This window comes from Saccostrea echinata, unplaced genomic scaffold (genome assembly GCF_033153115.1).
Source record: "Saccostrea echinata isolate AGI-Se365-2 ecotype Australia unplaced genomic scaffold, CSIRO_AGI_Sech_v1 ptg000054l, whole genome shotgun sequence".
NCBI lineage: Eukaryota > Metazoa > Mollusca > Bivalvia > Ostreida > Ostreidae > Saccostrea > Saccostrea echinata.
Window position 1 is genome coordinate 47,890,693 of NW_026889803.1, and position 26,901 is coordinate 47,917,593.

Here is a 26,901-nt window from a genome sequence, read left to right on the forward strand (position 1 = left end):
TACGTGGCAGATGTAGCCCGAGGGGATCGCTAGTCTTACCATATTCCTAAAAAAAATTCTTCAATTAATTCGGAACGTTGCTAAAACAATACAAAGTTCAAAATTAATGCCATTTTTCTGAATTGTAGGAGGTCAGAAAAACTTTTAATATGGAATTTCGCCATACAATAGAAAAATGGTAAACATTTTAATTTTTCAATATTAAAAGTTACTTTTCTCCTTGAGTATATTATGCCGATGTGTTCTCAAAATGAAAAAAAAAAAAAGACGAATTCTGAACAAACTTTAACAACACTCATCTATATGACATAGTTCATATAATTTTGACAAGTGAAAATGTGAAACTTTTTTGTTCAAAAGTAAAACAAATGGTCATTATTCAGCTAAAATAAAGTAATACAACATATGTATTGAAGCTTGCATATTAGTTAAACATATGCTGATATTAATTATTTTTTAGCGCAAGTTTTGACCACTCTCACACATATATGATGTTTCTCTGTCTTTACAAACCTGACGAGAACTCTCATTGATTTTTATGTGTTCATCTCAGAAATGGCTAGATGAGTCATTTGGTACAAAATGTTACACTTTTTACAAACAATCAATTCTTTTGTCAGTTTAATTTTATGCACTGATTTATTTTAAAAAAGATAAATTCTAGTTCTGTTGCACTGAGAGCGGAATTTGACAAAGTATTTCAAACTAAATGTAACATTTTCCAGTGTGCGTAACTTTGTAAAGTATGACCAGATCGTCAACATTTAAACTATAAATGTTTCGTACGCATTATTCCTGCAGATCACACGCCAAATACGCCCGTCTTCTTGAATGAGACTTTCACAGAATTTTTGTCACATATTGTCATTATGCATCTCCTATTTTAATTTTTGATATCGCACATATTTCGGGTTTCCAATAGCAAAACATAGACACTGTCATTCTTTCTCTAATATTGACGGGTACCTATCTCTTAACCGCAACTCCTCCTATACCATTGAATAAAATCAAATGATACTTTTACAGAATCTTTATTACATAGTGCCATTGTGCAGCTTATATTTTACTTTTTGATCGGACACTTATTATTTCGGGTATCTCCCATAGCAAGACATGGACTTTGCCATTATAATCATATGGGAGGCGAGGGTATCATTTTGTGAGCTCAGTGCTCACAGTGCCTCTAGTTTAATTATAGTTTCTGTGAAGTATGCATACACATGTATGTATCTAATATAATCTAGAGACAGGCATATAGCAACTGTGAAATAAAAATATGAATATAAAATAGGGATGGCAACGAATATTCGAACATTCGAATATTCATTCGATGAGATATTCGAATATGAATTTAAGATTCGAATATTCGGTGTTTTTCAGATTTCATAAAAAGAAGTACTGTGATTAATAAATTTTGATTAGAACAGTGCTGGAATTATCCCTATTTAAAATACTAGCGATCAATTTCGATCGCCTGATTTCTTTCACTACTTTCTTACCTTATAGATCTACTAAATTATATGTATTTTGTTTTGAGTAAGGTGTGAAAGAATTGTACAATAATGCTATATATAATGCTAAGTATAATCAAAACATTTTCATAGTTTTTATTAGATACGATCGAAACTAGAATCGAGGACAACAAAATTAAATCTTAGAATGTCTAAAAGGCGTGAAAAGTATACTTATCAAAATAAAATTAAGTGATCATTGAATGAATGTCCGATAAAATTAGTCTGTAATTAGTATTGTAAAGGGCTTAATTTCAGATATTAAATGTGTAAATTACTTGATTATCTCGGGTTGCACATTATCCTGGATTTTATATTCATTATCGGGAAATTAGTTAATTACCTAGAAAAAAATGTCTATGGAAATATTTGTTTACATTGTATCAAAGATTATAATCATATCTTTTATTAGGCAGATAATTGTAATTTATTACACGTGTTGAAATCTGAACAGTATAACCGTTACGACTATCCTGCTTTTCGTAAGACGACTGGTTCCTCGGTTGGAACTACTATAAATACACATGTTTCATTTATTAAAATTATACTTTTCTACGTTTAAATCAATAATTTATTTCAAACATTGGCAAATATCAAATGGAATTTTTATTGTACACCTACAAAAGTCTTCATACAATTTTACTTCCAATATAAGTATACCTACGCTAAACCTTTCATGTGAGTAGGATGATGCATATTTAAAATTAAACGGATTCTATTTATTTTATCAAATATTCGAATATATTCGAATACTTTCATTGAATATTCGAATATGAATTATTGACAAAATTGACATCCCTAATATAAAATAATGTGCTTTTGTTCCGTTTGAAGGCGAAAATCAACGCCTGAGCATGTAATAAATTGCATAGTTCGCCGCTTATGAAATCATCACGTGATCCATTGGCCCATACACACCAAAAAATAAATACGGTATACTTATTCCTTAATAATACTATGCCTTCCAATTACCTGCAGAAGCATTTGGAATGTCAGCTTTTACCGGATGGTGATTAATAAATCTTTCCAAGAATTAAATGTTCAATGGCATGTCAAATAGAAGGCTTGCTTGTTCTTAGTTGGAGCTTTCCATTTCATGCTGAGCCTGTCTAAAGATAAATTGCCTGCCCTTTAACATCCAATCACTCTAATTGCGTGAGACAGCATATTAAGTTAATAGTGAATGCAAACATAAAAGCACTTTGTATAATCCTAAATGTAAAAACAGACAAATGTCACTTATTTAGATGGTTGTTTTCAAAAAATAAATTCAAAGCTCCTTTTCTAGAATCCTATATCTTCCAAATTTGAAGTTTTGTGTTCTTTCTCATTTAGAAAATCGTTTTGTTTTGTAACATTTCCACACAACAAAACAATTACCTGGAATTAAAGCACATTCGTTACCTAAATTAACTTGATTTAGCAGACACCTAGGGACCGATATTTAACGGGACACTAAAACGATGAGGAGCCATGCAGATTTAAAGATAAAAGAATACCGTCTTTGATGCATCAAAGATAGTTGAGAAAACTCTCTCTCTCTCTCTCTCTCTCTCTCTCTCTCTCTCTCTAGGATCTCTCTCTCGCGTTAATAAAAGTAATCCCTTTCTAGTTCTTGTGATTTATGCTTTATGCATTGTGAGAAAATAGCATACTATAGCAACCATTAACCTGATTAACACACCATTAGATGCCAAAACCATGTCCTTTCATTTCCTTCGTTCTATACATCAATTATTGATACAGCAATGCCTTTAAATTCATTTGAATGATACAAGCAAGAACCAGACCAAAAACCGACCATCAGTTCTTGTCAGTTCTATACAGAAGAGGAAAATCCTCAAAGTACATATAGATTCAAAATACATACGTCCACATTTCAAACAAAGCTGGAAGGTACGACTCAAGGAAAGTGACGTTTACTGGAAAATGAATTTTTTGAGTTGTTTGTTTGTCTTTAATAATCATTTCGTGCTGATTTTACAGGCTCATGCTACAAATGTATTTTTTTCTGGGGTATACAATTTCTGATTATTGCGCTCGTTCACACAAGTTTGTCGTCCCTGATTTATATATTATGCTTTTGCTAACAAAGAAAAGTACATGTACCTACTTACTAGTGATGTTGGTTTGCCGAGATCTTGATCCAAAATTATATCTAAGATTAATGTCACTGAAGCCATCCGATGGGTATACTTTTTGATTATTTCTTAGCTCTAAGAAAATTAAATGAAGTATTCACGCAAAGGCTTATGCATAACATTGCATGCATAATGGTTATCCCAGATAATTGAAGACATGTTAAACTTTATAATTTCTCAACTGCTTGACCAATAAACTTTTACTTTATTTAGTGTGAAATTTAATAATACAATAAAATAATTTTAATAAATAATATACTCAAAAGTTTTGCAAAAGATATCTAGGACTTAAATTTGTACTTTGTTAGATTTTTAAAAAAGTAATTTTGTGAAAGACTATTCACAAAATATAAAATTTCAGAGTACCATTTTCCTTGAAAAGGCAGTGCTTTACATGTCCCATATCAAATAGTCTCATTTTCAATTTACGTTACGGGATGGTTGTATAAACGTGGAAAAACCCTTATTGTGTTTTAATTTATCTGATTTTAGACAAGTTTTTGATTTTAAATTTTCTATACGGTTCCTGGATTATTTTTTGTATCCACATTTGATTAAACACCACTTATCAAATATGTTGTACTTACTGCTACAGTTTCTTTGACATTGTTGTTAATTTTTAAGCAAAAAGGTAGAGATTCTAGGCTTTAAATTGTAGAACAGTTACTGGGTCTTGTAATGTACGTAATGCCAAATATAAGGATTTTTAAATAGTTTTGGAACCTAGTATAGGGTATGGTAATTCTAACTCAATTTGATTGTTGGGAATTTTTAAAAAAAAAAAATACAATAAACTGACATATGATTTTGAAGAACCTCTTTCTTTGAAATACATGTTCTAATATTTAAGAATAATTCCACTGAAACATTGAATATTCTTTTCATTAACCTTGATGTTATCAATTAACATATTAAGGAGCATTGAATTAGAATAATCATCAACAAATAAATAAATGAAGATTTTTCACATTATGGTCGTTAATATCCTCTTACATGTATACAGGAAATGATCGGATTCAATTGATAAGAATATTTAGAACCCAGATTAGCGATGTGATAAAGATGAAGATCCTGTATTTCTTTTGTACAAAATATTTTTGACAACTGTGGTTTATCAAATGTATGGCGTGAGCGATCTTTTTATAATGTAAAATGGATATCTGCAACAGTCCGATAAAGGTTAAAAGATCAATACTTGAATAATCACAAGTAGAATAGGAATATCATGGATCATCAAAAAGTGTAAATTTTATAGAATTTTTAAAACCAATTTTCGTGTGAAAAATATTAATCCCTGTTACTGTATCATGTAAATTTGGGAAAATTCTTGTAAATTTAGAACAACAAATCACATACATTCCGAAGGAATAGTACGTACTTTAAAAAGAAATGAACGACTTTGTAATCTATGCGATAGAAAACAAATAGGATATGAATTACTGGGTATCACTTAGAATTTAATATTTTAGGATATTTGCGGAAAGAATTTTTGAAACAGAAATTTTGCTCTAAGCCAAACACGATCATAAAGTTTTGTGAAGTTATGTGCCCAAAAGATGCTAAGATTTAAATTTAAAAAAAAATGAGTACATTTATTAATTAGAATTAATTGTTTGACCTGTTCTCCCTCTAGCTAGATTTGATTCACACTTCTTTCTTGATTCATTTTTTTTTTGGTACCTCATATACCATTTACATGGTTTTGGGCGAATAAACTGAAATGACCCCTGTTTGCTTTTATTTCTGTTGTTCTCTTGAAATATAGCCCTCTTAGAAATTTCTCTCTCTTTTTTACATTGACGGAAAACGCATTTTTGGATCTCAACAAATCTCAAATTTTGACAAGTTAATTGATCTTTATTGACAAAAAAAAATGATGTATTTTTAATAACTATAAATCAAAAAACTATTTTTCTTCGAAAAATCAAGACAATTTAAGAGCATTTCAAAAACAACATTTAAGAACTCTTTCTGATGCAATTTGCTTAAACATGACGGGGTTATTAAAAAATCTGAACACTCATTTCATTTAATTTGCTGTCCATTCTCTTTGCTAGCTAAGTGTTTTTGATCCGCTTATTTTCTAACGCCCCTTTTTTAAATAAAAATTAATATTGAAATTCGTGTAAATGAGTTTTTAACATTTCACCTTCATAAAATCATCTACATGTACTTATTATCTCAGGTTTTAATTCAAGGCAAAATCAACGCCGCCATATAATCTCAAGGATAGTCAAAAACTGCTTTGGTGAAGGACACCGGTAGTAAATCGTAATCCAGAGCATTTGAAGAAGACAGTTATATTATAAAACAGAACTAAATTAATATGAAAAACCCTGAGCATTGTTTAAAATTGTTTTGTGGAAGGTCGCGTCCCACTTTCTCTATGAATAGTTCAGGAGTGTAATTTGCTGTTGCATACTCTTCTTGAGATTCACTGGCGTGCTCACTATTTCTATTTTAAAAACTTGAAAACCTATACAATTTACAGTTTAAAGTGGCTTATCACTTGGTATTATATGCAACTCCATTAATTATTTGTCGATAAATGATGAGATCTAATCAACAAATTATACCTTTAAAGAACTGTAATAACAATTGTCTTCATAACTCTATATGGTTACTGACAACCAGATACATGTACTTGTCTAATGAACAATACAACAGATAATGGGAAAAAATGAGACAATTCAAAAAAATTTAAAAAAAAAAAAACAAAACAAAACAAAACAAAAAACCTTGGAAATTAGCTTTTTTGCCAAAAAAAAAAAAGGGGGTTCACCTCATTCAGTCTTGAGTATAAAAGGGTGCTTGCTCATAGTCGTTTTGATTCGAGTACTTTAAAACTTATCTACATATAATTTTGCCTAGAATAAGCGGGATATACGAGTATAAACAAAGAAAGAAAGACGTTCTTTTGTCAATACTTTATGTTATTCATATTATTCATAAAAATTGTAATTAAAATATTGTATTACCGATCTATATGTTACATTGATGGAAGAGCAAAGAAAGAGTTGAAGTTTAACACTCTTTGACAAAACATTCATACACACAGATTAAAAAAAACGCATCTAGCTTGTTTAAAGTAATTTGTGTTTAGAGTCAGATACACACTCTCGCTTTTAATAAGAAATAAAGTAGACAATATTCAACTGATGTAAATTTCCATTTGTGAGATCAATGCTATTTACTATACGTACAGGTCGAATTTTCTGTCAGCTTTCTTGGAAAAAGTAAGCTTTCCATATCGTCAAAAGCAGAAAAATTTAAGTTTTAGCAATTTGGCCAATTTTACTGTTGCTCGCTATTTATCTCTAGAGAGGAACTTTAGTGTTTCAAACAATGATTATAGATTTTTTTTAATGGTCACTTATTTTAAAAGGGCCAAAATTTAGGGAACCCCGATCTTTCAAATGGAATAATAATTTCATAAATATTATGAATTCTGTTGAAGATTACGCCAGGCGATGGGTAAGACATGAAAATGAAGACCTTGAGAATCAGAGTGGATTACATGTACTAGTAATTGAATCTGTATCAGATGTATGTTAAAATCTCGCATTAAGCAGTTGAGGGGCAAATAATATGATAACCATCTATCCTTCTTTGTTTATCAATTCAGAATTGAAGAAAGAATAAGATAGACTACACTATCAGTATGTACAGTACTGGTCCAAGGTGACAAAGCAGGTAACAACATTGTTTGTAAGGCTCATTATTTTAATTGTATTTTAGAAGAACTAAGATTAATTCTACAAGTGACAATCCAACTTATACCTATAGCTCCTATTCTAAGGAGAAAATTCTTCAAAATCATATGTCAGTTTTTTTGTTATTTTTAATATTCCCAATAACCAAAATGAATTAGAATTACCATTTTTATATTGGATTCCGAAACTTCATAAAAATCCTTACAAACAATTAAAGATACAGTACATAGCGAGTTCGAGTAAATGTTCTACCAAGCCTCTTTCTTTACTCTTCACTAAAATATTAACAGCAGTGAAGAAGAAACTTCAGAAGTACTGTGCAACAATATATTCGAGAAGTGGTGTAAATCAGATGTGGATGCTTAAAAATTCCAAGGAACTTTTGGAAAATTTGAAATCACAAAATTTCACCAAAATCAATTTACGACTTTTCAACTATGCATACGACCATTTCCCACGATAAATTAAAGTCCAGGCTTTTTGACATCATTGACAGCTGCTCTTTCAATAAAAATGGATTTCGTAAATTTACTTACCTTGTCATGGGTCATTTGCAAAATTGTTTTGTTAAAAAAACATTCTGATTCTATACACAAGTATCTGAAGTTGGTATTTTAAAAAAGATGTTCAAGTTTCTGATTGACAATATCTATGTGGTTTTTGGAGACCAGGTCTTCCAACAATCAATTGGAATTCCCATGGGTACCAATTGCGCCCCGTTGTTAGCAGACCTATTTTTATATTCATATGAAGCAGAATTTATTTAAAATTGTATACATGAGAAAAAGAAAAATCTTGTTGTGGCCTTCAACTCGACATTTAGATATATCGACGACGTATTATCAATAGTTTTTCCATCCATATGCCGACACGATATATATGATCCCAGTGAGCTTGAAATAAAACATACCACAGAGTCTGACACATATGTTTCATATTTGGATATTTTACTAGAAAAAGACGTTTATGGTAATATAACAACAAAGCTTTATGATAAACGTGATGACTTTAACTTTTCAATCGTCTACTTCCCTTACTTATGCAGCAATTTACCATTATCACTGCATATGGGGTGTATATCTCTCAGTTGATTCGATACGCAAGAGCATGCTCTACGTATGAACAATTTCTAAAATGAGGTAAGTTATTGACAAACAAGTTGATGAAACAAGAATATCAACAGTCTCGTTTAAAGTCAGCATTTCGCAAGTTCTATGGTCAATACAATGACTATGTCAGCAAATACAATCTATCATTAAGTCATATATATGCTGACTGACGTTTTTCATACTAATTCTTAGGCGATTATTTACACACTAAATTGTCGACGGATTTTTTCGTTATTTCCCGATCATGACAAGGAGCACATGGCAGGTGTGACAGGCAGGGGATGCTCACTTTGAGCTTGTATACTGTTCGTTATCTCCATATTTCATTGCACTAAACATTTATTCTTAAAATATTGAATGTATTAAAATCTAACTTATTTTTGAGTTCCTCAAAGCACGAATGCCTTCATAATTTTATATTAAAAACGAACAGGTCTATACAGAAATCTTAATAAATGATTTGTTGTTTTGTGGGTTTATTATGTTCTCAAATGCTCCAAATATGTGATCTGTATTTCCGCCTCCCCCCCCCCCAAAAAAAAATCACACACACACACAAAGAGAGAGAAAGAAACCATATGGATACTAGTATTTAGTTTCATTCTATATACAAGATGATGACGTATTAATAGACAATTGATACACGAAAAATCAAAACGGATTAAAACTGAAATTACGTTTATGTCTAAAAAATCTACTAGCTTCTAGATCCTTCATCCTGGATTGGGGGCCAAGGGATTGTAAAAGCGGTTCACCGTAAAAGCTGTACCGTACAGGCGATCCCAAGCTATGCGCATGTTAGGAGTTTATCGACAACTAACATTTTGTTTGCTTGTGTTGCAATATCTAAGGCTATCTATAGAAACCAATCTATGTATCATTATTGACTGTTTTATTGTATTCAATTCAAATAAATATTGTAACAAATGTAATAAATATGCAAGCCCAAGAACTCCGGGAATACCAAGTAAAGCTTTCATGTTAAAGTGCATTATAAACACTAATTCTATTTCCTATCAAGAAATACGATGTAGACACGATCAAATATTGTTATAACAATATATATTATAATATATATTATTCTATACATATATATTAATGTCATAGCATTACTTTTTTCAAAGTAACTGAGAGATTTTACAAGGAAAACAACAGATCTGAACATATATAGTTATCTGCATAATACTAAAAACATGCATCAGCAATTTCCCCTCATGTATACCATTTTCTTTCAACTGAGATCATTTAATAATTAGGAAACAGTTAAAACATGCATTACGACATGTAGATATTTGCATTCAAAGTACTGCAGAATTATTGTTCATTTACAGACAACTGGACAGACGTCGGGTACCTTACATCGCATAAGCAGAGCCATGGAGCTAAAACTCTGGAAACTCTCTGTTCCGAAGAATAGTTTCATACGTTCCTCAGTCAAACATCTGTACTTTTCTCACCCCTTTACAAGGTACTAATTTTATAATCCCTGAATCATCATTGTTATTTATTTTTTAACATTCATCACCTCCTTAGGTATTGTTCCTTTTGCGCTCGTGTCCTTCTTTGGTACATGTAAAACAGCGCGCCACAGACCATTACTGGAAGAATAAGCACGAAAACAATTTCGCTATAGGTCCATGGCTGTTCTGGAAAATGATAAATAACTTCTACTTCCTCTTTCGTGGTGAAGCGAGGGATTGATAACTTGTCTATATGAGATGAAAACTGGAAAACTCTATTTACGACAATACTGAAGGCAGATTGCACAAACCAATGACATCCTGTCATTTTTGGTCGTTCCCAGTGAAAACACTCTGAATTCTTAGCACCTCTGGGAGATATGCAATTTGCATTAAGGGCACACTTCAACCATGGTTTCATAATACCAAGCCATGTCATGTTTGTTCTGTACAGAACTATTGTGCTTGTGTCCATCATTCCATATTCTGCAAACGTGCATCTTTTTTCACCAAAAAATTCAAACATTTGTGGATGTGTATAGGCCACAATTGAATTAAAAATTTCTTCCTCCCACAAGAAAAAATCGTGTGATCCTCGGAATCTGAGCATGCCCAGATCTCGGACTTCTTTGAACTTTACTGAAGGGTCAATCCACATCACGGATCCAAACTCCTCAAGGATTGTCTACCAATATATATACATACATATACATATACATTCATGAAAAATCAGATGTAAAAAAAAATATCAATTAAGCTCATCTAAAATTGTTTTGCGAATTTAGCAATATTGATCTGGTCTGTAACTTTGCATAAATTGCACTGTTTTTTGTTCTAAATAATTTCATTATACTATAAAGATTCCGACTTAAGCGTAAGATGTTTCATGATCCCATGATTTCATGAGGCCTGTATATATAGAATTTAACTCAAGTTTAGTTTGATCCGACAGCAAGTTTCATTTATTCGTCGTCGAATGCATCGCATTTTAAATCGTGATTAAAAAACTGCTCACGATATCTCAATTTTTATGCTAAAAATTAATGAGAATTGTTTTTTCTCATTCTTGAGTCCTTTTTAACATTATTCAACCATGCAGTCAACTAAAATCACATTGTCAAAAATAAGCAATTAAGATTACAGACGATACAATGATATAATCGAATTACAGAGTAATTAATTTTTACCTGCATTATAATAGGTTGATATGCTTTATTCGAGTAAATGGCCACGTGATCTGGGTAATGTCCAACATCAAATGACCTCACATCGCAGTTACAATGCTTCTTCATCTGTGCATGTAAGAAATAACAAAATGAGAGTTTTTTTTTCAAATCAAGATGTGCAATTACATATGGTATCTTAAATATCATACTCACAATTTCTTTTTCATTTTTGTACATTCCTAGATCGTAAATGATCAGCTTTATTAGAAATTTGCCGCTCTTGTTTACATCTTCGATGTCCCGGATGAGACCCTGAACTTGGAAGAACTCGGCAGACGATACCGCTGTAACTACTGGGGGAATGTTTGGTAATTCCCGTGGCGATGGTGTTCCAGCAAATGTATCTCCATACATCTGAGAACCTATTCTCTTAAGGTAAGGTCCAGCATCCCCTTTCGAGTAGTTTTCAGCAATTTTTAAATTCTCCTCCAAGGAATTTTTCAGATGAACATCGCATGTTCCTACCAAATCTGAGTCCAGCGAACGATATGTACCAAAGTAGAGGAGACATTTATAGGCGGCTAATCCAATAAATACCCAAAGAACAAACGATCCAAGAACTGTGTAGGGACTGAGGGGGAAAGCTCGAGGACCAAGGGCTCCCGGAGCGGAGGAGAAAACTGATTGTCCTTTCACATTCTTCTGTTTATTGTGGAACGGAAGAGCTGATTTTTTAGATTTTGGCATCTGAAAAGAAAAAAGAAAAAAACATGGTGAAAAGAACTGAAAATCGTTCTATGGTGTGTTTTTTTTCCTAGCAAAAGGGGAAAGCTTATATTCTCATGTGTGTATGAAATATCATCAAAACACAAAATTAGGAAATCATTGTTTAATTGCAATGTTAAAAACGTCACAACAGAATTTTTTAAGAAGTTTTTTTTTAATGCACATGTACTTGACAAATGCAGCACAAAAAGGTCTGCTACAAGACATATTTCGGTAGGCAATTTTAATAAATTTATTAACTGCAGACATTCTTTAAAATGCGGTTTATGATAAAGTTTCCATAGATATTGTACATACATGAATTTGTGAAAGTTTAGTTGTAACACTTTGCGGTAGTATATGTTGTCATGCATATATGTGTGTGAACTACAAAACATGCATCTGCATTTTCACACGGAAATTGCAATTTGCTCAAACTGTCTAAAGCAACTCTGTAGTTCATATAAGTTTTTGGATTCATTTGATAAATGGTAAAGATGCAAATTAAGATTTGACGAATAAATAAAAACATAAGTAACATTAGATTTGGTGAAGAGACGAGGCATTTACATGTAAGCCTCAAATATTGTAATGTGTTCAAATATGTTCAAAACAAAATCAGGTACGTTCACAAATGTTATTTTACAATGTTATTTGACTAACCCTCGCAATTTTCGTAAGGAAGCGATTAGTCTCTTAATTGATCTGTAAACAAAAATATAAAATTGAAAAAATAAATAAACAATTACAACTTCAAAGATTGAACTCGGTCATGTTTCTGAAAGGAAATGGATAGTTAAAACTTGCATTGTAAGTTATCAACCCTTCCTTTCAACTGCTTATGGTTTTCTGACGAAATTCATTGGTAACTGAACACACAATTATATCTCTCAAACAGGACAAAAACACCATAACATTGTACATAACAACACAAAAAAATAATTTATGACAGAAGTTCAAAACACGCGGAAATAATCCAATAAAGCAAGTAAATTGGTCACAACAGGTAATATAAACTAGTGCTAGATTGGCCAACGGCTGCAATCAAGTCTCCATTTTCGAGTGAACAATAGGCTAGACATTATAACCCACTGTTTCCTGGGCTTACCCAAGACTTATTTAAACTGAAGAATTTTTTATGATATATTATAGCTTCCAATGAGTCACAAAATTCTACATTTTGAGTCAGAACCTGTTAATGGCTCTGTCCTGCGACAAGACAGACCAACATTCTTTACAATCGTGCATAGGACGTACAATGATTTTTTCCCATATTTTTTTTTTTTAGTTCCGGGTTGTATCGATGATGTTCTAAGACCCAGCTTATACCTTAGTTTGGTTACGAACACCAGGATATGTCGTACATGCATCCTTGTCCAATATACAATTGAGTAGTTCTGTCCACGATGTTCAGAATCTAAATTTACCCCATAAGTAAAAATATTCTGCATATTTCATAATTGGACCTAATGTACTTAATTAATGACATTATTCGATATAAAGCTGCACAGGATATCACAAAGCCTCTTCGGGAACTATATGTAGTATGCAGTGTCAATTTCAAAACTGTCCATGAAATCCTGGTGCAAATATTATAAATACCTTTGTACGTGCATTCATTTTCTTGAAATTTATAGATTTAATTCTTACCCTAGCACTTGTAATGTTCTCGGTGAAGTGTAGAAATGGGGGTACAAGTAAAAACACGTGTATACACGACCATAGTGGTTCCGGTCAGTGACTATGACAACAAAGAAACAAAAATACCCCGTGTCGCGGTTGAGTGAATTCTGCCGTACAAAGAGCAGTAACTCTGGTTGTTTTCAAGTGCACACTACGAAAGCGTATAGCCATATATAGCAGTATATTTGTTAAAACAAATTATCAATTTGTTAAAACAAATTAGTAACATGTTATAACAAATTAGTAATTTGTTATAAAAAATTACATGTAGTAATTTGTTATAACAAATTATCAATTTGATATAACAAATTATTAATCATTGTTATAACAAATTGATAATTTGTTCAACAAATTAGTAATTTGATATAATATATTAGTAATCTGTTATAACAAATTAATAATTTGATTAAACAAATTAGTAATTTGATATAAGAAATTATTAATATGTTATAACAAATAACTATTTTTTGATAAAATTTGAAGGTGCATGTCAGATCAGAAAATCTTATTTTAAGTCGGATTTGTGAAAACATGTTAAACATAAGCTCTGTTGAGCTTTTGACCGACATGTTAATTTGGAGTAAGATGTTTTAACATTGAATTTTCACTGTTAAACATCAATGTAATAGGGGGTAGTGGATATTTTATCCACCTCCTAACCGTTTATAGTCGTCTCTACAGACCAATAAACTCGTTATGCCATCCGACAACAAATTCACAACAAGCGAGTTTATTGGTCTGTAGAGATGACTATAAACGGTTAAGAGGTGGATAAAATATACAGATTGGTTAATGTTATAGAATATGTCTTGCATTAGGGGATGAAAGGTCATTGATTGACCATTGCTGGAAAGTGACGAAATACATCCCCAAAGTGGGCAGAAATCTTGCGCCGTAAATTGCACTTTATTTACAATTACGAGATCTGTAGCGTTATGGTCAAAGAATAACATATAAAACCATAACGCTATGTACAGTTCTGCAGCTACAATTTGAGGGTCTTGTTTTGACTTCGTCATCCGCACATTCGTTGGGCAAAATGGCAGAATAAATTTACTTGTACCGTTTAGAAAAATATTTTACATATTGATGAGAATATTGGGTGGTGTGTTAGCGATTTTGTCTAGTGTATAATTCTCAAATATATCCAATGTAAAATCACAGAAACTTTTGAGTGTTGTGACTGCTGGATCCACAAACATCAGTCATGTCCTCCCGTCATCGGTCGCTTCGACTCCTAACCTGGAACGTCCTCAGGGGGAGAGTCAGCAGTGCACGATTGGCTAAATCACTATACTAGTCTGTAGATGATTTCCAGCTCCGATCTGCTCTTTTTTTCCATCTTTTCGGCTGCATTTGACTGTCTTCGCATTCCTATTCTTCCTTTCCTGTGATTCCCACGGCTGCCATGGTCTCTCCAGGTAGACTGTGCTGGGAATCACCCACAGCCAATATCCACAAGAAATTGCCATGTGCTCCATCCTTTGCTGCGTATTTCACAGATCCTGGTATTTTTTCTTTCTCTCGTAAGCCTCCCCGCATCTTTCTTCCAGGTTCAGTTAGTTCCACCATTACGATCTTCCTGCTCCATGTTATAAACCGTAATAAGATGTCGGGGCAAGAGGTTTGTCTAGTTTATATAATGTCTGGGAATACCCGTCATTGCCCAGGGTTTTCCTGCATCCCCCTGGAAGCTGGGGAGTGAAGGATGGATTTCTGGGGTTTATTGTGTGCTAATGTTTCACCTTCTTTAACAAGGTTAAATGAATTGTTTTTCTTTGTTCTGTCCCCTCATTTTAGTCCGTTCCTTTTCTAGGATATCTGCTAGCTCTCAGTACGCGGTCATGTAAAAAGTCACATTTTTCTTTTCTTTCAAAGATTTTGTTGCTAGCAATTTTGATTAAACATAAAAAGTTGGGTTTTTTCCCTTAAGAAGCTAGTGCTTATAGTCAGGAACAGTCCTGTTCTCTCCAAACTTTAGAGTAAAACACCTAAGTCTTTCGATCTAAATTATATGTCTTTTACATAGATTACTGAATTGTGCGGTAAAGATTTTTTTTTAATTCCTTATTCAAAGTTACTTAAATTATCTCACGTTCATGGAAATAAGCTACAAAAGAAAAACCTGTACGTATCTTTTTTATTTTCACTTTTAAAAATGTACAGGTTTTACTAGTTTTTTGTTGAGATATATTTTTATCTCGTTGAGCAGTATAACCTTGGGGGGGGGGGGGGGTTCATACCAGTGAGAAAAAATAAGACCTGAAACTACATGTATAGATCAATATTCTTTAAAGCGATATATTTCATGTATATTAAGCTCGTGTTGCCTTCCCTTTTTATTTATTAAAATTAATTTTCTCAATTTTAAGTGTATGGAGAAAATATTTGTATTTAATACTTTTAAACTTTATATATCTAGTGTATCATTACACGAGGTTTTTATATACATTCTACATTAGAAATTCGCCGCTAAAGGAACAGATTTGGGAAAGAAATCCTTTTTTTTCAATCTTGGATTTTTTGTTGATTCTCCCCTATTTCCTCGGCTTTTCAGCTCTGCACGCGAGTTAGCCTCATCAGTTTTCGAAATGCACCCTCCGTTTTTAAAATTACCAAATTTTAAGTTAACTTAATTTAATTTCATTTATTGGCAAAAATCACATATGGCGCAAGTCATACATACAGTATACAAATAAAGTCACATAGATTTTCTTATGTTGAATGCATCATATATGAAGTTACAAATATTTCTTGTTGATTTAACATAGATCTGCTCTATCTGTAATTTGTGGGCACTTATTCTTTACCAAGTCAAAAAAGAACGAATTAAGGTTCTTGGAAATGGAAAAATTTAAGTATAGTTGAATTTCAAGCTTCTTTAGATTTTGTGAACTTATTTTAAAAAATATCCCCTAAAATAATTAAATAAATAATAAACAAATAGAATTATTATATATATAAAAAAAATCCTTTCAATTTTTTTTAAATTTCAAATGACTGTGATATTCGTTAGCAAGCTTCAGGAAAAACAGGCAGTGGCATTTAACTGTCGCAACTTTAGGCTATGAAGGCAATATAAATATTACAAAAGAAGTGTATTACAGGACCATAGATTCTTTTTTAAGATTCAACATTTCAAGAAATCAGGGATCAATTTTAGGTTTAAATACAATAGCGGCGCGGATCAAGAGAAGGTAAGCCGGTGCAAGTATGTAGGTCAGATAAAAGATGGCGCTGCGCTCGAAAAGAAAATTGTCAACAGAGGCCGCCATCTTGAACGACGCACTTAAGAACGGGACCACGGCGGGTAGCTTGAATATATGGCTTATTTAGAAAGGTTTTACCACGACAGGTGATAAAAAACATATAAAACATGAGTCAGTACATTCAGGTGGCCGAGGAAGAGGGGGAGGAGCCGATGGAAGTACCTAGTGAAGAGGACGGCACTCTACTGCTGTCAACACTGTCTGCTCAGTTCCCCGGAGCTTGTGGGTTAAAATATCGCAACCCTGACACGGGTTCTATGCGAGGAATACGACTGGCAGACGGTCGACTGTATCCGCCGGATGTGGACTGGTCAAATAGGATTTATGTTGCTGTGTTTCCCAAGAGTAAGTGGTCGAATATTGGACTTAGAATTTCGTGCAATACCCGACGCGGAGCAGACGCTACGAATTTATTTCCTGATATGTGACTGAAAGTTTACTCTACCATAGAAGTTTCCTCTGTTTTTTGATAGCTTGACTATTGATATTTAAGGTTGCATACATTAGACATCTCCAAACACAATTCTTAACACCGAAAATTGTTAACAAAATTAGGTTATGCCAGAGTTGGTATTTGACAGGTAGGGGCAGATAACTCTAGGCATTTTCAAATCTGACCAATGTTTGCATTGTAAAATAGATTGGTGCCCATGAGTTTAATACTGCTATAGAAGACTTAATTATATAGTAGTTTATCTGTTTTTCTTGATTTTTTGTTAATTTGTTTAATTTCTATTTTGATTTACAAAAATACTTTCATTGTAGACTATTAAGTGAAGTCATACACTTAATGATTTAAATTTGTTGAACCGAATGAAAGAATCTTTAAACTAATTCAGAAGTAATTTAAATCTTTGTTTATGTATTTGATGCATACAAGAAACATTAAAATCTCATTTTTGTGTGTTTTACGTACTGTTTGTAAATATTTAAAGCTGAAAACAAGAAGAAATCAGGAAGTACGGCATCAGGAAGTAATGCCTCTACCAGTAGTCCTGATGAACAAGATGGGGGACATTACAAGTCCAAAAAGTATGAGAGACAGCGCTGCAGTGACCTCATTGTGCTCGGACTTCCATGGAAAAGCACTGAAGAAGATTTGCGAAAATATTTTTCACAATTTGGGGAACTCCTGATGGTTCAGGTATGCCATCTCTGCTTGCCTTTATTTTATAACTTTCTCCAAGGTGATTCTGTATTATAAAGTATTTAGATGAAGTGGAACAAAATGTTATTCTTAAATGGTGGAGTTCCTTGCTTAATTAACTCTACCTTAAAAATCAATTTCATCCATATGCTGCTTACATTTTGTTTATATATCCGTATATTTTATCATTTTCATTGATATTACCTATCTGACAATATTCTTTAATAAAAAAGAATTAGTGGGTAAAGGAATATTTCTGATCACTCTGTCATGTTTTGATTGGTATGCAAATATTGTAGTAATTATATATAAAAGATTTATGTGTATGAGGGTAAAGTTTGAGCTGTGCACTGCTAAATTCATTTATCATTTAGATCTATTTAGTAGTTAAAACATATTCATCACTGTGCAATACAAGTGATGTCACAATACTCCATAAATTCAAAAATGCATATAAAACAGGAAATAACATTTTCGTAAAGTTTAAAAGTTCATTAATTTGATTTCTTTGAAATAAATATGTAATACAGTTTATGGATAAAATTTCTTGACTTGAGAGTTTTAAAGTTATCCAAAAATCGGTTAATTTTAGATTTCAAAGGAGAGAAAAAGTTGTATACGTGCATGAAACATTCATAAAAGACTTTATGTGAACTCACATAAATATTTGAAAAACATCATGTACATGTAATATACTTTGGAAAATTTAACTAGAATGCATATACAGTACTTTTTTCAATTATAATATTCTGACAGTGTGATGTTACATTAATTGAAACAAATTTTATGGTATGTTGAATTTTTCCAAAAATTTCAATTTGCTGTTCACCTTTAAACAAGACATTAAACATCAGACATTAAACAAACAAACAAACATTATTTTTGAATTCACCCTTAGGCCAAAAAAAATAATAGTCTTGTTTCCTGCTACCAGCCTGAAAAAAAAATAGGGTAGATAGGTACGAAAATTATTTTATTTTATATTTTTATTTTATTTTTTTCCGACAGCATTTTTTGGATATGAACTAATATAAGATCAAATTAAACATGTACAGGTCAATATTGTCTTTTTAAAATTAAATTTCATGTCTTTTTATGCACAACTCAAGTGGTATTTTATGAAAGTCCATATTTAAAACAAGAATTTCATGAAATGCTTGTTTTGTGTTAACACGGAATCCGATTCCGGTGACAGAACGATGAAATTCCGGAAATTATTGATTTTTTTTTCTTCCAAAACTTAAAAAAAACTTTAGGGTAGTGTGCAAAAAAAATAGGGTAGGTCGGATAGCAGGAAACAAGACTATTATTTTTTTTGGCCTTATCTGAATTGATGCTTATAGTAATTGAAGTACATAGACTATTATAAACCATACACTTATTTAGTGCATCTTCCTTAACATGATATTATTATTTATTTACAAAGCTACACTTTAACGATGTATATTGTGTGGTTATGTATTTATATTTTTATGAAAATTTTCAGGAAGTCGGTAAAAATATATATATATATAAATACATGCACATAGTATTTAAGTGCATGGTCATGTAAATGTATATCATTTTAGGTCTATTCCATATTGATCTCAAAGAGATGGAGTAATTTTCAATCTTTACAGGTTAAAGTTGACCCAAAGACTCGGCAGTCTAAAGGCTTTGGGTTTATACGATTTGCTGATTATGACTCCCAATTCAAATGTATGTCACAACGTCATATGATTGATGGTAGATGGTGTGATGTCCGTATTCCAAACTCAAAGGTAAGCTGACATATAGTTATATAATTATTACTTAAAAACAATAAAATGCTTTCTTTGGTTTTTAGTATGGGAATTAATGTTGCAACTGTTGCAGAAAAAAATATGTGACCTCCGTAAGCATGATACCCGGTATGTGAATTTTTTCTGCAATAGCTGCTACATTAATTCCCATACTAACAAACTTAGACATTTTTTTTAATAAGGATATCTGTTTAAATACTTGATATTAAGTAGAATTAAGTACGTTAAATATTGTATTATTGGTAGTATGTAATTGTTTGTTTCATTGATGGAAGACCCACTGCTTAAGAAATCTATACAGGTGGCTGGCTTAGCCGTATTTACTGATTGATAAAGGACTGATTTTCATAAAAAATAAAGGAGATAATTTTTAGTGGATGTAAATGTATGTAAGATCGATGAAAATGATAAGTACTGATGCATATTTACTTAAAGTACCCATTGTATGATATTTCAGAATGCTCTGACCTAATTTGGAGAAATATTTTGTAAAAGTAAAAAATTGTATAACTACTATGCTATTTTATTAAAAATTTGCCTATAGGAAGGAGCCCAACAAATCATGAATAGAAAAGTGTTTGTGGGAAGATGTACAGAGGATATGACTGCAGAAGATTTGCGAAATTATTTTGGCAAATATGGAGAGGTGGTTGACGTCTTTATTCCTAAGCCGTTCCGAGCTTTTGCATTTGTTACTTTTGCTGACCCAGAGGTGTCACAGAATTTGTGTGGAGAGGATCACATCATTAAGGGTGCAAGTGTTCACATCAGCAGTGCTGCACCAAAGAACTATGACCGTCACAATGACAAAAAATCAACCAGCCCCCACCAGCTCGGCTACACACAAGCCTACCCTCCCAACCCATGGAGCCAAGGACCGAGAGGAACCACTCAACCCATGCATAACCAAGGAACACCCATGGCTCAGGGAAGTCTGCCGAACAATCTAGGACTTGGTAATCTAAACCTTGGGGCCCTACAGTTTAACCCAGCAATGCTTGCAGCTGCTCAGGCCATGCTTAGTGGTCAGGGTGGATGGGGTCCTGTTGGTCTTGTGAGTCAGGGCAATAACCCTCCTGTCGGAGGTAATGTCACTCCTGTGACCACCACTATTACGGGAGGGGAAACCTCCAGTCAAGCCAGTGTCCAAAGTTTTGGTAGTATAGGCAGCGGTTCAGGGGGCACAATGGGGGCTGCACCACCTATTCCGAATAACAACAGTTTTCTAGGGTGGGGAAGTTCTCAAGTATCAGCTTCTGAAGCAGGAGGCAGCCCAGGGGTGGGTGGCTGGGGAACACCTCAGAGTAAACCCAGTGGTGCATGGAATTAACAAGATGTATGATTGATAGGAAAGTGAATCATTCTGTTAATAGATCATTAATTAGGTGATTGTTAGAAAAATTATATGTGTATGATAAATTAAGGTTTGAAAGAAGGATCATTTATCAAACTCCAATATATATATATATGATCCAGTAAAACACAGGTTGAAAGATGTGGAAGAATTATGCTAATATTTGCAACTCTGATGATGTTGTAACAATACTTTAATTGCAAGTGATGTGATTCATTTTCATTCATGGCGACAATCTAGATGATTATTGGTGTATATTAAGATTGATAAATGATCAGTAATGTAAGTAATTTAAACATCTTGTAAATACTGCATTTGGATGAGAAGAATGTTCTATTCTGATGCCAGTGAACTCACCCAACCCATTCTCTGAGATGTTGCATACATTTGGGTTATTTCCCTTGTATTCTTTGGAAATTTATTGAATGGAAGCTAAAAAAAAATCATGTGGTTTGCCTGCTTAATATAGAAATACATTGTATATAAATGAAATTAAGAAAAAGAAAATTAATTTTTTACATACATAACTTTTACAGTAATATTTAGGATGTCACATTGACAACTGTCCTGTTATTCCAAAAGATTTTAAACACCATCTTAAAAGCTGTGTAAAATCCAGCATTGTTATTGACAACACATGGGACCCCATTCAGGATAGTTCTATAGTCCGGTACTTCATTATAACAGATGTACTGCAAATTTTAACATTTCTTGGTTTCACTTTAATTTGGAAAGATTTTATGGTGCAATATAACAGATTCAAATTTTATAAGTATTAGAATAGAAGAAATAAACAGACTACCAAAAACATGTGCAAATGATTTTTTTTTTTTTGTTGTTGATGAATTTTTATTGTGGAGCAGTTAAGATTCATAACCAACAAATGATAGGAACCGGTCAACAAAACTAATTCATTTTGGAATTATCATGATGGTTATCTGTATGGCTGTGTGATTTTATTGGAACATATATACCAGCATATTTTTTTGGAGATTTGTTTAAAATCATAGTAAAATTTCAAGTAAAATATCATGATATTAACATGATAATTTTGGGGGAAAATCTTGATATATCATGATGTAAAATTTTTGGTGATACTCAACCCTGGTGATCTGTTTATTTCTTCTTCAAAACTTTAGATCCAGATCCTGTAAAATACCACATGACTGGAATCCACTTGTGATGTAATCTTTTGTAATTTATATGAACCTCAAGGTGTTGGTGGCCAGTTCTGAACTTTCTGAATTTTTAAAGTACAGTGTATGTTAAAATTTTTACATTATATAATGAAATGGCTAAGTTAACAAAGAAAGAGCAATTCAAATAGTTTGATTGTTATGATAGTATTAGAAATTGCATGCAAAAGTTTTTAATTAATAGTCACTTTAGCCCAAATAATGAAAACATATATTGCAGATTTCATATGCACACATATTTTTCTGTTAATCATGTTAAAAAGAAACTTTTACCGTCAGAGAAAAGAATTTGATTATTTGTTTATGTGAACAAAAATTAGTGGACTGATTGCTTGTAATAACAACTCAAATTGTGCCATAGTCCAACTGTTATTTTAGGAATGAGAACATGTTCTGTATTGGGTGGACAGAAGAATGGACACATGATGAAATAATTGTGCACAATAATTTTCTATGTATGTTGCAGTTACATATTGTAGATACAAATCAGTGATCATGAAAAAATGGGGAAGCCTTGCATTGAGAAAGTGGCTCTAATTCAAATCATGTTACAACTGGATCACAAAGTTATTGAAGATGGGGATGAATTGAAAAATAATGAATTGTTAGATTGTTTTATATATTAATTCATGTCATCACAGTACTTTGTTTATTAAAATTGGTGTGAAGATTTCTTGTGCTTCTTGTAGTGTGATCATTAGGTAGTGTTTAGTATCCATCTCTTTGTGGTGTTTTCAATTTTACTTCAGTTGATAACTTAAATAAAATATACCTTGTCAATAAATTAAGTCTAATAGATTATCATCATAAGTTTTTATATATATATTTGGGCAACTATCTTTTCTGAAATTTTTGGATTTTTCTGATCTTATAAATGTTTATGTTTTAGTTTATAGTTTTTTTTCTGTTTAATTTATGAGATGAATATTTTTTAAGATGTCCAAGGTGTACAGAATAGTAGCTATATGTGTCAATGTATGTGTTTGGATGTACAGAGTGAGTTTGCTGTTCTATTAGTGTTATTATTACTGTCAAGAGAGGTCTGGCGTATTATGTCATTTTATGCAAGATGTTAAAAGCATATTTAAGAATGTATGAATAAATAAGACTATATGTCTGTAAGACATAGATATATATATCCTTATTTCTGGTTGATTATCTTATATTTTTGCCTGGATACTGTAAGAAAAAGAAAAATAAATGTAAATTTGCCTTTTTTTATGACTTATGTAAAAGATAGTATATTTATTCCAAAAATAGACCTTTTCACTATATAATAACTGACAAGAAGAAAGAAAACAGCAAATTTCCTTAATTTATTATTTTTTATTTGACATTTATATAACTTGCATGTTTGCAAATTAACTTCATTCTAATAAAAACCACAGCTGCTAATAATTGCTTAGACTTTTTATAAGAATTTAAAAATGATAAATAGAGTTTAATTAATCATATTCTTTCTGGAGATAAGTATGTTGAAAATTGGAAATCCAAGCTATCTATGGTAAAAAACTGAAAGCAAAATTTCATTACAGATTATAGAATCTTGATACTTTATGGTTTGGTTGCATATTTATGAGAGTTTGTATATATATAGATGTTACATTAAAATTGAATTTGTAAATGTGGACATCTAGAATTGTTTCAAGATATGAAAATGGCATATTGTCGGTGTAAATTAACCACGTTGAGCATATTTCTGTCACAACTTGCTGAAACACTTTGTATATCGTGCACAAAGCATCCTTTTTGGTAGAGAAGATTTGTTTTGGTGTGTCTCTGTGTTTTCTCTAGATTGTAACTAATATACTGCATAATGCTGTTAACTGTTGTTAATTCAGTACATAAAATGAAGGTTGAGAAAGGGTTGGAATGTGGAGGGATTGCTATATGTTTGAAAAGATTTGTGATGACTCTATATATTTATACGTTTCTGGAAACTTGTTTGTAAGGATCGACAAAAATGTTTTCAACTGAGAATTTGAATGATTTGGAAAATAAGAGGTATTTTATATAGAAGAACAGTATGAAATTTCGTGTTCATAATAAAACCAAACTGTTACTGATTTCAAGGCAGCAAAACACAGCTTGAATGAGGTGGATATATAGAAATATGAAAGGTTTTATCATCCTTTGTTGTTCTTGTTGGGGTGGTCACAAACCAAGCTTATTATGACTACAGCATTAAAAGAGAAAAGCCTGTGTGACAGGGCACTTGACCCACTAATACTGGGTACCAACTTTAGATATTCCAGAATACTAATTGACATTACAAAGAACGCAAAGAATGAACAATGTTCAGGTATCCAAATTTATGATTTGAGCTTTGATCATCTTATAAAAAAAGTAATGATTTATATTTTTGATTGTAAATTTTCTTCTCCCCTCCTCCCTTAAAAAAAGAAACGAATTGAGCTTATATTCAGGAGGAGTTAGGGGCTGTAGTTTGATAATGCAATGGTTTGTCCATGCCTGGCAGTTGTTGAGTGATTTTTTTATATCTATTTATTAGTCTGGATGCCATTGTCTTTGTTGAGGTGTTAAAGAATATATGGAGGCTTGTCACTGTTTTGCCCCATGCAAAAATGTGCACACAAAAATGTCTTTTAATTTTTTAAAGAATTTTTTTTTTTTTGAATTTGAGGAATTCATTTTGAATAAAGAAAGGAATTTTGTGATTGAACAGGAGTTTTATTTATAATTCTGAGCAGAAACATTTTGTATTTCTGAATTCCTTCAGACATTAAAAAGTTGATTCTTTACATAATGCTTATTAACAATAAGCAAGTTACACCCTTGACATTTTTTTTTTGCAAAATTGATCTAAAAAAAAGTATTCCATTATTTTTGGGGAAATAATTTTGGATTATTTTTGATATTGTTGTTAAATTAAGCTGTTAAGTATTAAGTTTAAAAAATAATGCAACTCTTTATTAATCTTTTTCAAGTGTGTAACTTAGGTAATTTGGAGGTGTAATTCGCTTATATTCTTTGTGTGTGTATGTCATGAAGTGTATGAATTGAGTATAATAGATAAATCAGATATATTATCTCTTGAAGTTCTTTTTTTTCTTTGATTAATTGGGAGCATGCACAGATAACTTAAACAAGTCTTCCAAAGCACAGTAATTACCAGTTTGTACTATTTACAAATGAATTATAACGTTTTTGCCTGTTAGCTCTAGTGCTTAATGACGAGAAGAGTGTATGTGATGGTAAGATGTCCGTCCATCTGTCTGTGTGATGACATGGTGAAGATGACAAAGAGTGATCGATCTCAAAAACGTACAAAACAAATTAATCTGTGAACAAGGCATAAATCATGGCCCTGGAAATTCCTGAGGTGGAATGTTGTGCCTAGGAGGAGTAAACATCCCCTGCCGACCAGTCAGACCCACCGTGAGCCCTATGTATTGATCAGGTAGATGGAATAATCCGTAGTTAAATTATGTGTAAAAAGACGTAACAATTGATATGAAATTCGTCTGTCAAAATACAACTCAATACATGTAATAAGTTGTATTTGCTAACAAGCTAAAAGGCCTTTATAGCAACCACAGAATTTACGAAATGCTGACTAAAACCGAGGTTGTTGAAATTCCTATATCTTCAACTTATTTGTCAGTAGGCTGTCTTGATTTAAAAATTGATTATACTCCGAGCATGCTCTTGAGCATCGAATAAGTCTGGAGACATCAACACAATATGCAGATGTTTGTGGAATAATACTACATGAATAAGGAGAGTTGACGACGGAAAAGCTGAGATCATCTCGTTTGATGTACAGTTTAGTCGTTGGATGGCCCTTTTCATCTTTAGTCAGTAAAATATCCAAATATGAAGCAGATGTGGCAAACTCTATGGTTTTGTTAATTTGGAGTTCACTGGGATATGGGTGAATTAAAAAAAAGACCAAACATATATTTATCAATCTGCACGAAAAGTACAGGCAAAGGGAATAAATTTCTGTCTCAGCATATGTCTCTAGATAGTGTATAACTACCTGCCAGATATCTCAATTCACGAAAAGTTATGCTCAAAAATGATACTTAAAATATCAGGAGTACACCACATGTTTGTGAAATTTTGAATTCAATATTTATTGAAGATCTGTGAAATTAATGATAATGGTTTATGGTGGAAATAAAGACTTTCCTGATAATATTCAAAGTATTGAGCTTTAAATGTAGACTGTATGTATTGTAGGAAGTTTTGTTTGACAAATTTGTGGTCATGACTGATGTTAAAAAAAAGTTATACCATGTCAGGAGTGCAACAGAAAAAATGTAGTGTTGCAATGAAATATATGGAGATAACGAACAGTATTCAAGCTCAAAAGTCCATTAAACAATACAATTTTGGAGCAGAGCAAACACGGACCTCTAAAACATCAGAGATGGGATCAGGTGCCATGGAGGAGTGAGCATCCCCTGCCGACAGGTCACACCGGCCGAGTGCTCCTTGTCATGATTGGGAAAGAACAGAAAAATCCGTCGACAATTCAGTGTGTAAATAGTGGCCCAACAGTTAGTATGAAAAACGTCAGTCAGCATTTGACTTAATGATAAATTGTATTTGCTGACAAGGTGTATCGACCATAGAACTT

General features: G+C 32.2%; 2 protein-coding genes across 2 annotated transcripts; one reads left to right on the top strand and one right to left on the bottom strand.

Moving 5' to 3' along the window:
• Positions 1 to 9,369: 9,369 nt before the first annotated feature.
• Positions 9,370 to 13,640, bottom strand: LOC133205711 (uncharacterized). The gene is made up of 4 exons (XM_061341574.1): positions 13,516 to 13,640; positions 11,314 to 11,847; positions 11,122 to 11,226; positions 9,370 to 10,619 (listed from the first exon to the last, which is right to left on the bottom strand). Exons 2-4 carry the CDS (start codon positions 11,845 to 11,847, stop codon positions 9,996 to 9,998), a joined length of 1,263 nt encoding a protein of 420 aa, XP_061197558.1. The 5' UTR covers positions 13,516 to 13,640; the 3' UTR covers positions 9,370 to 9,995.
• Positions 13,641 to 16,783: 3,143 nt separating this feature from the next.
• Positions 16,784 to 25,347, top strand: LOC133171868 (TAR DNA-binding protein 43-like). Its single transcript, XM_061306659.1, has 4 exons — positions 16,784 to 17,162; positions 17,753 to 17,961; positions 19,584 to 19,724; positions 20,290 to 25,347. Exons 1-4 carry the CDS (start codon positions 16,925 to 16,927, stop codon positions 21,073 to 21,075), a joined length of 1,374 nt encoding a protein of 457 aa, XP_061162643.1. The 5' UTR covers positions 16,784 to 16,924; the 3' UTR covers positions 21,076 to 25,347.
• Positions 25,348 to 26,901: the final 1,554 nt, after the last annotated feature.

Bases quoted from the DNA above. Each gene is read 5' to 3' on its own strand.
- LOC133205711 (XM_061341574.1), bottom strand. From the start codon at position 11,847: ATGCCAAAATCTAAAAAATCAGCTCTTCCGTTCCACAATAAACAGAAG. The intron at 11,227-11,313 runs GTGAGTATGATA...TTACATGCACAG, and splicing joins ACAAAAATGAAAAAGAAATT to ATGAAGAAGCATTGTAACTG. The intron at 10,620-11,121 runs GTAAAAATTAAT...ATATATTGGTAG, and splicing joins ATCAACCTATTATAATGCAG to ACAATCCTTGAGGAGTTTGG.
- LOC133171868 (XM_061306659.1), top strand. From the start codon at position 16,925: ATGAGTCAGTACATTCAGGTGGCCGAGGAAGAGGGGGAGGAGCCGATG. The intron at 17,962-19,583 runs GTATGCCATCTC...CAATCTTTACAG, and splicing joins GGGAACTCCTGATGGTTCAG to GTTAAAGTTGACCCAAAGAC. The intron at 19,725-20,289 runs GTAAGCTGACAT...ATTTGCCTATAG, and splicing joins TCCGTATTCCAAACTCAAAG to GAAGGAGCCCAACAAATCAT.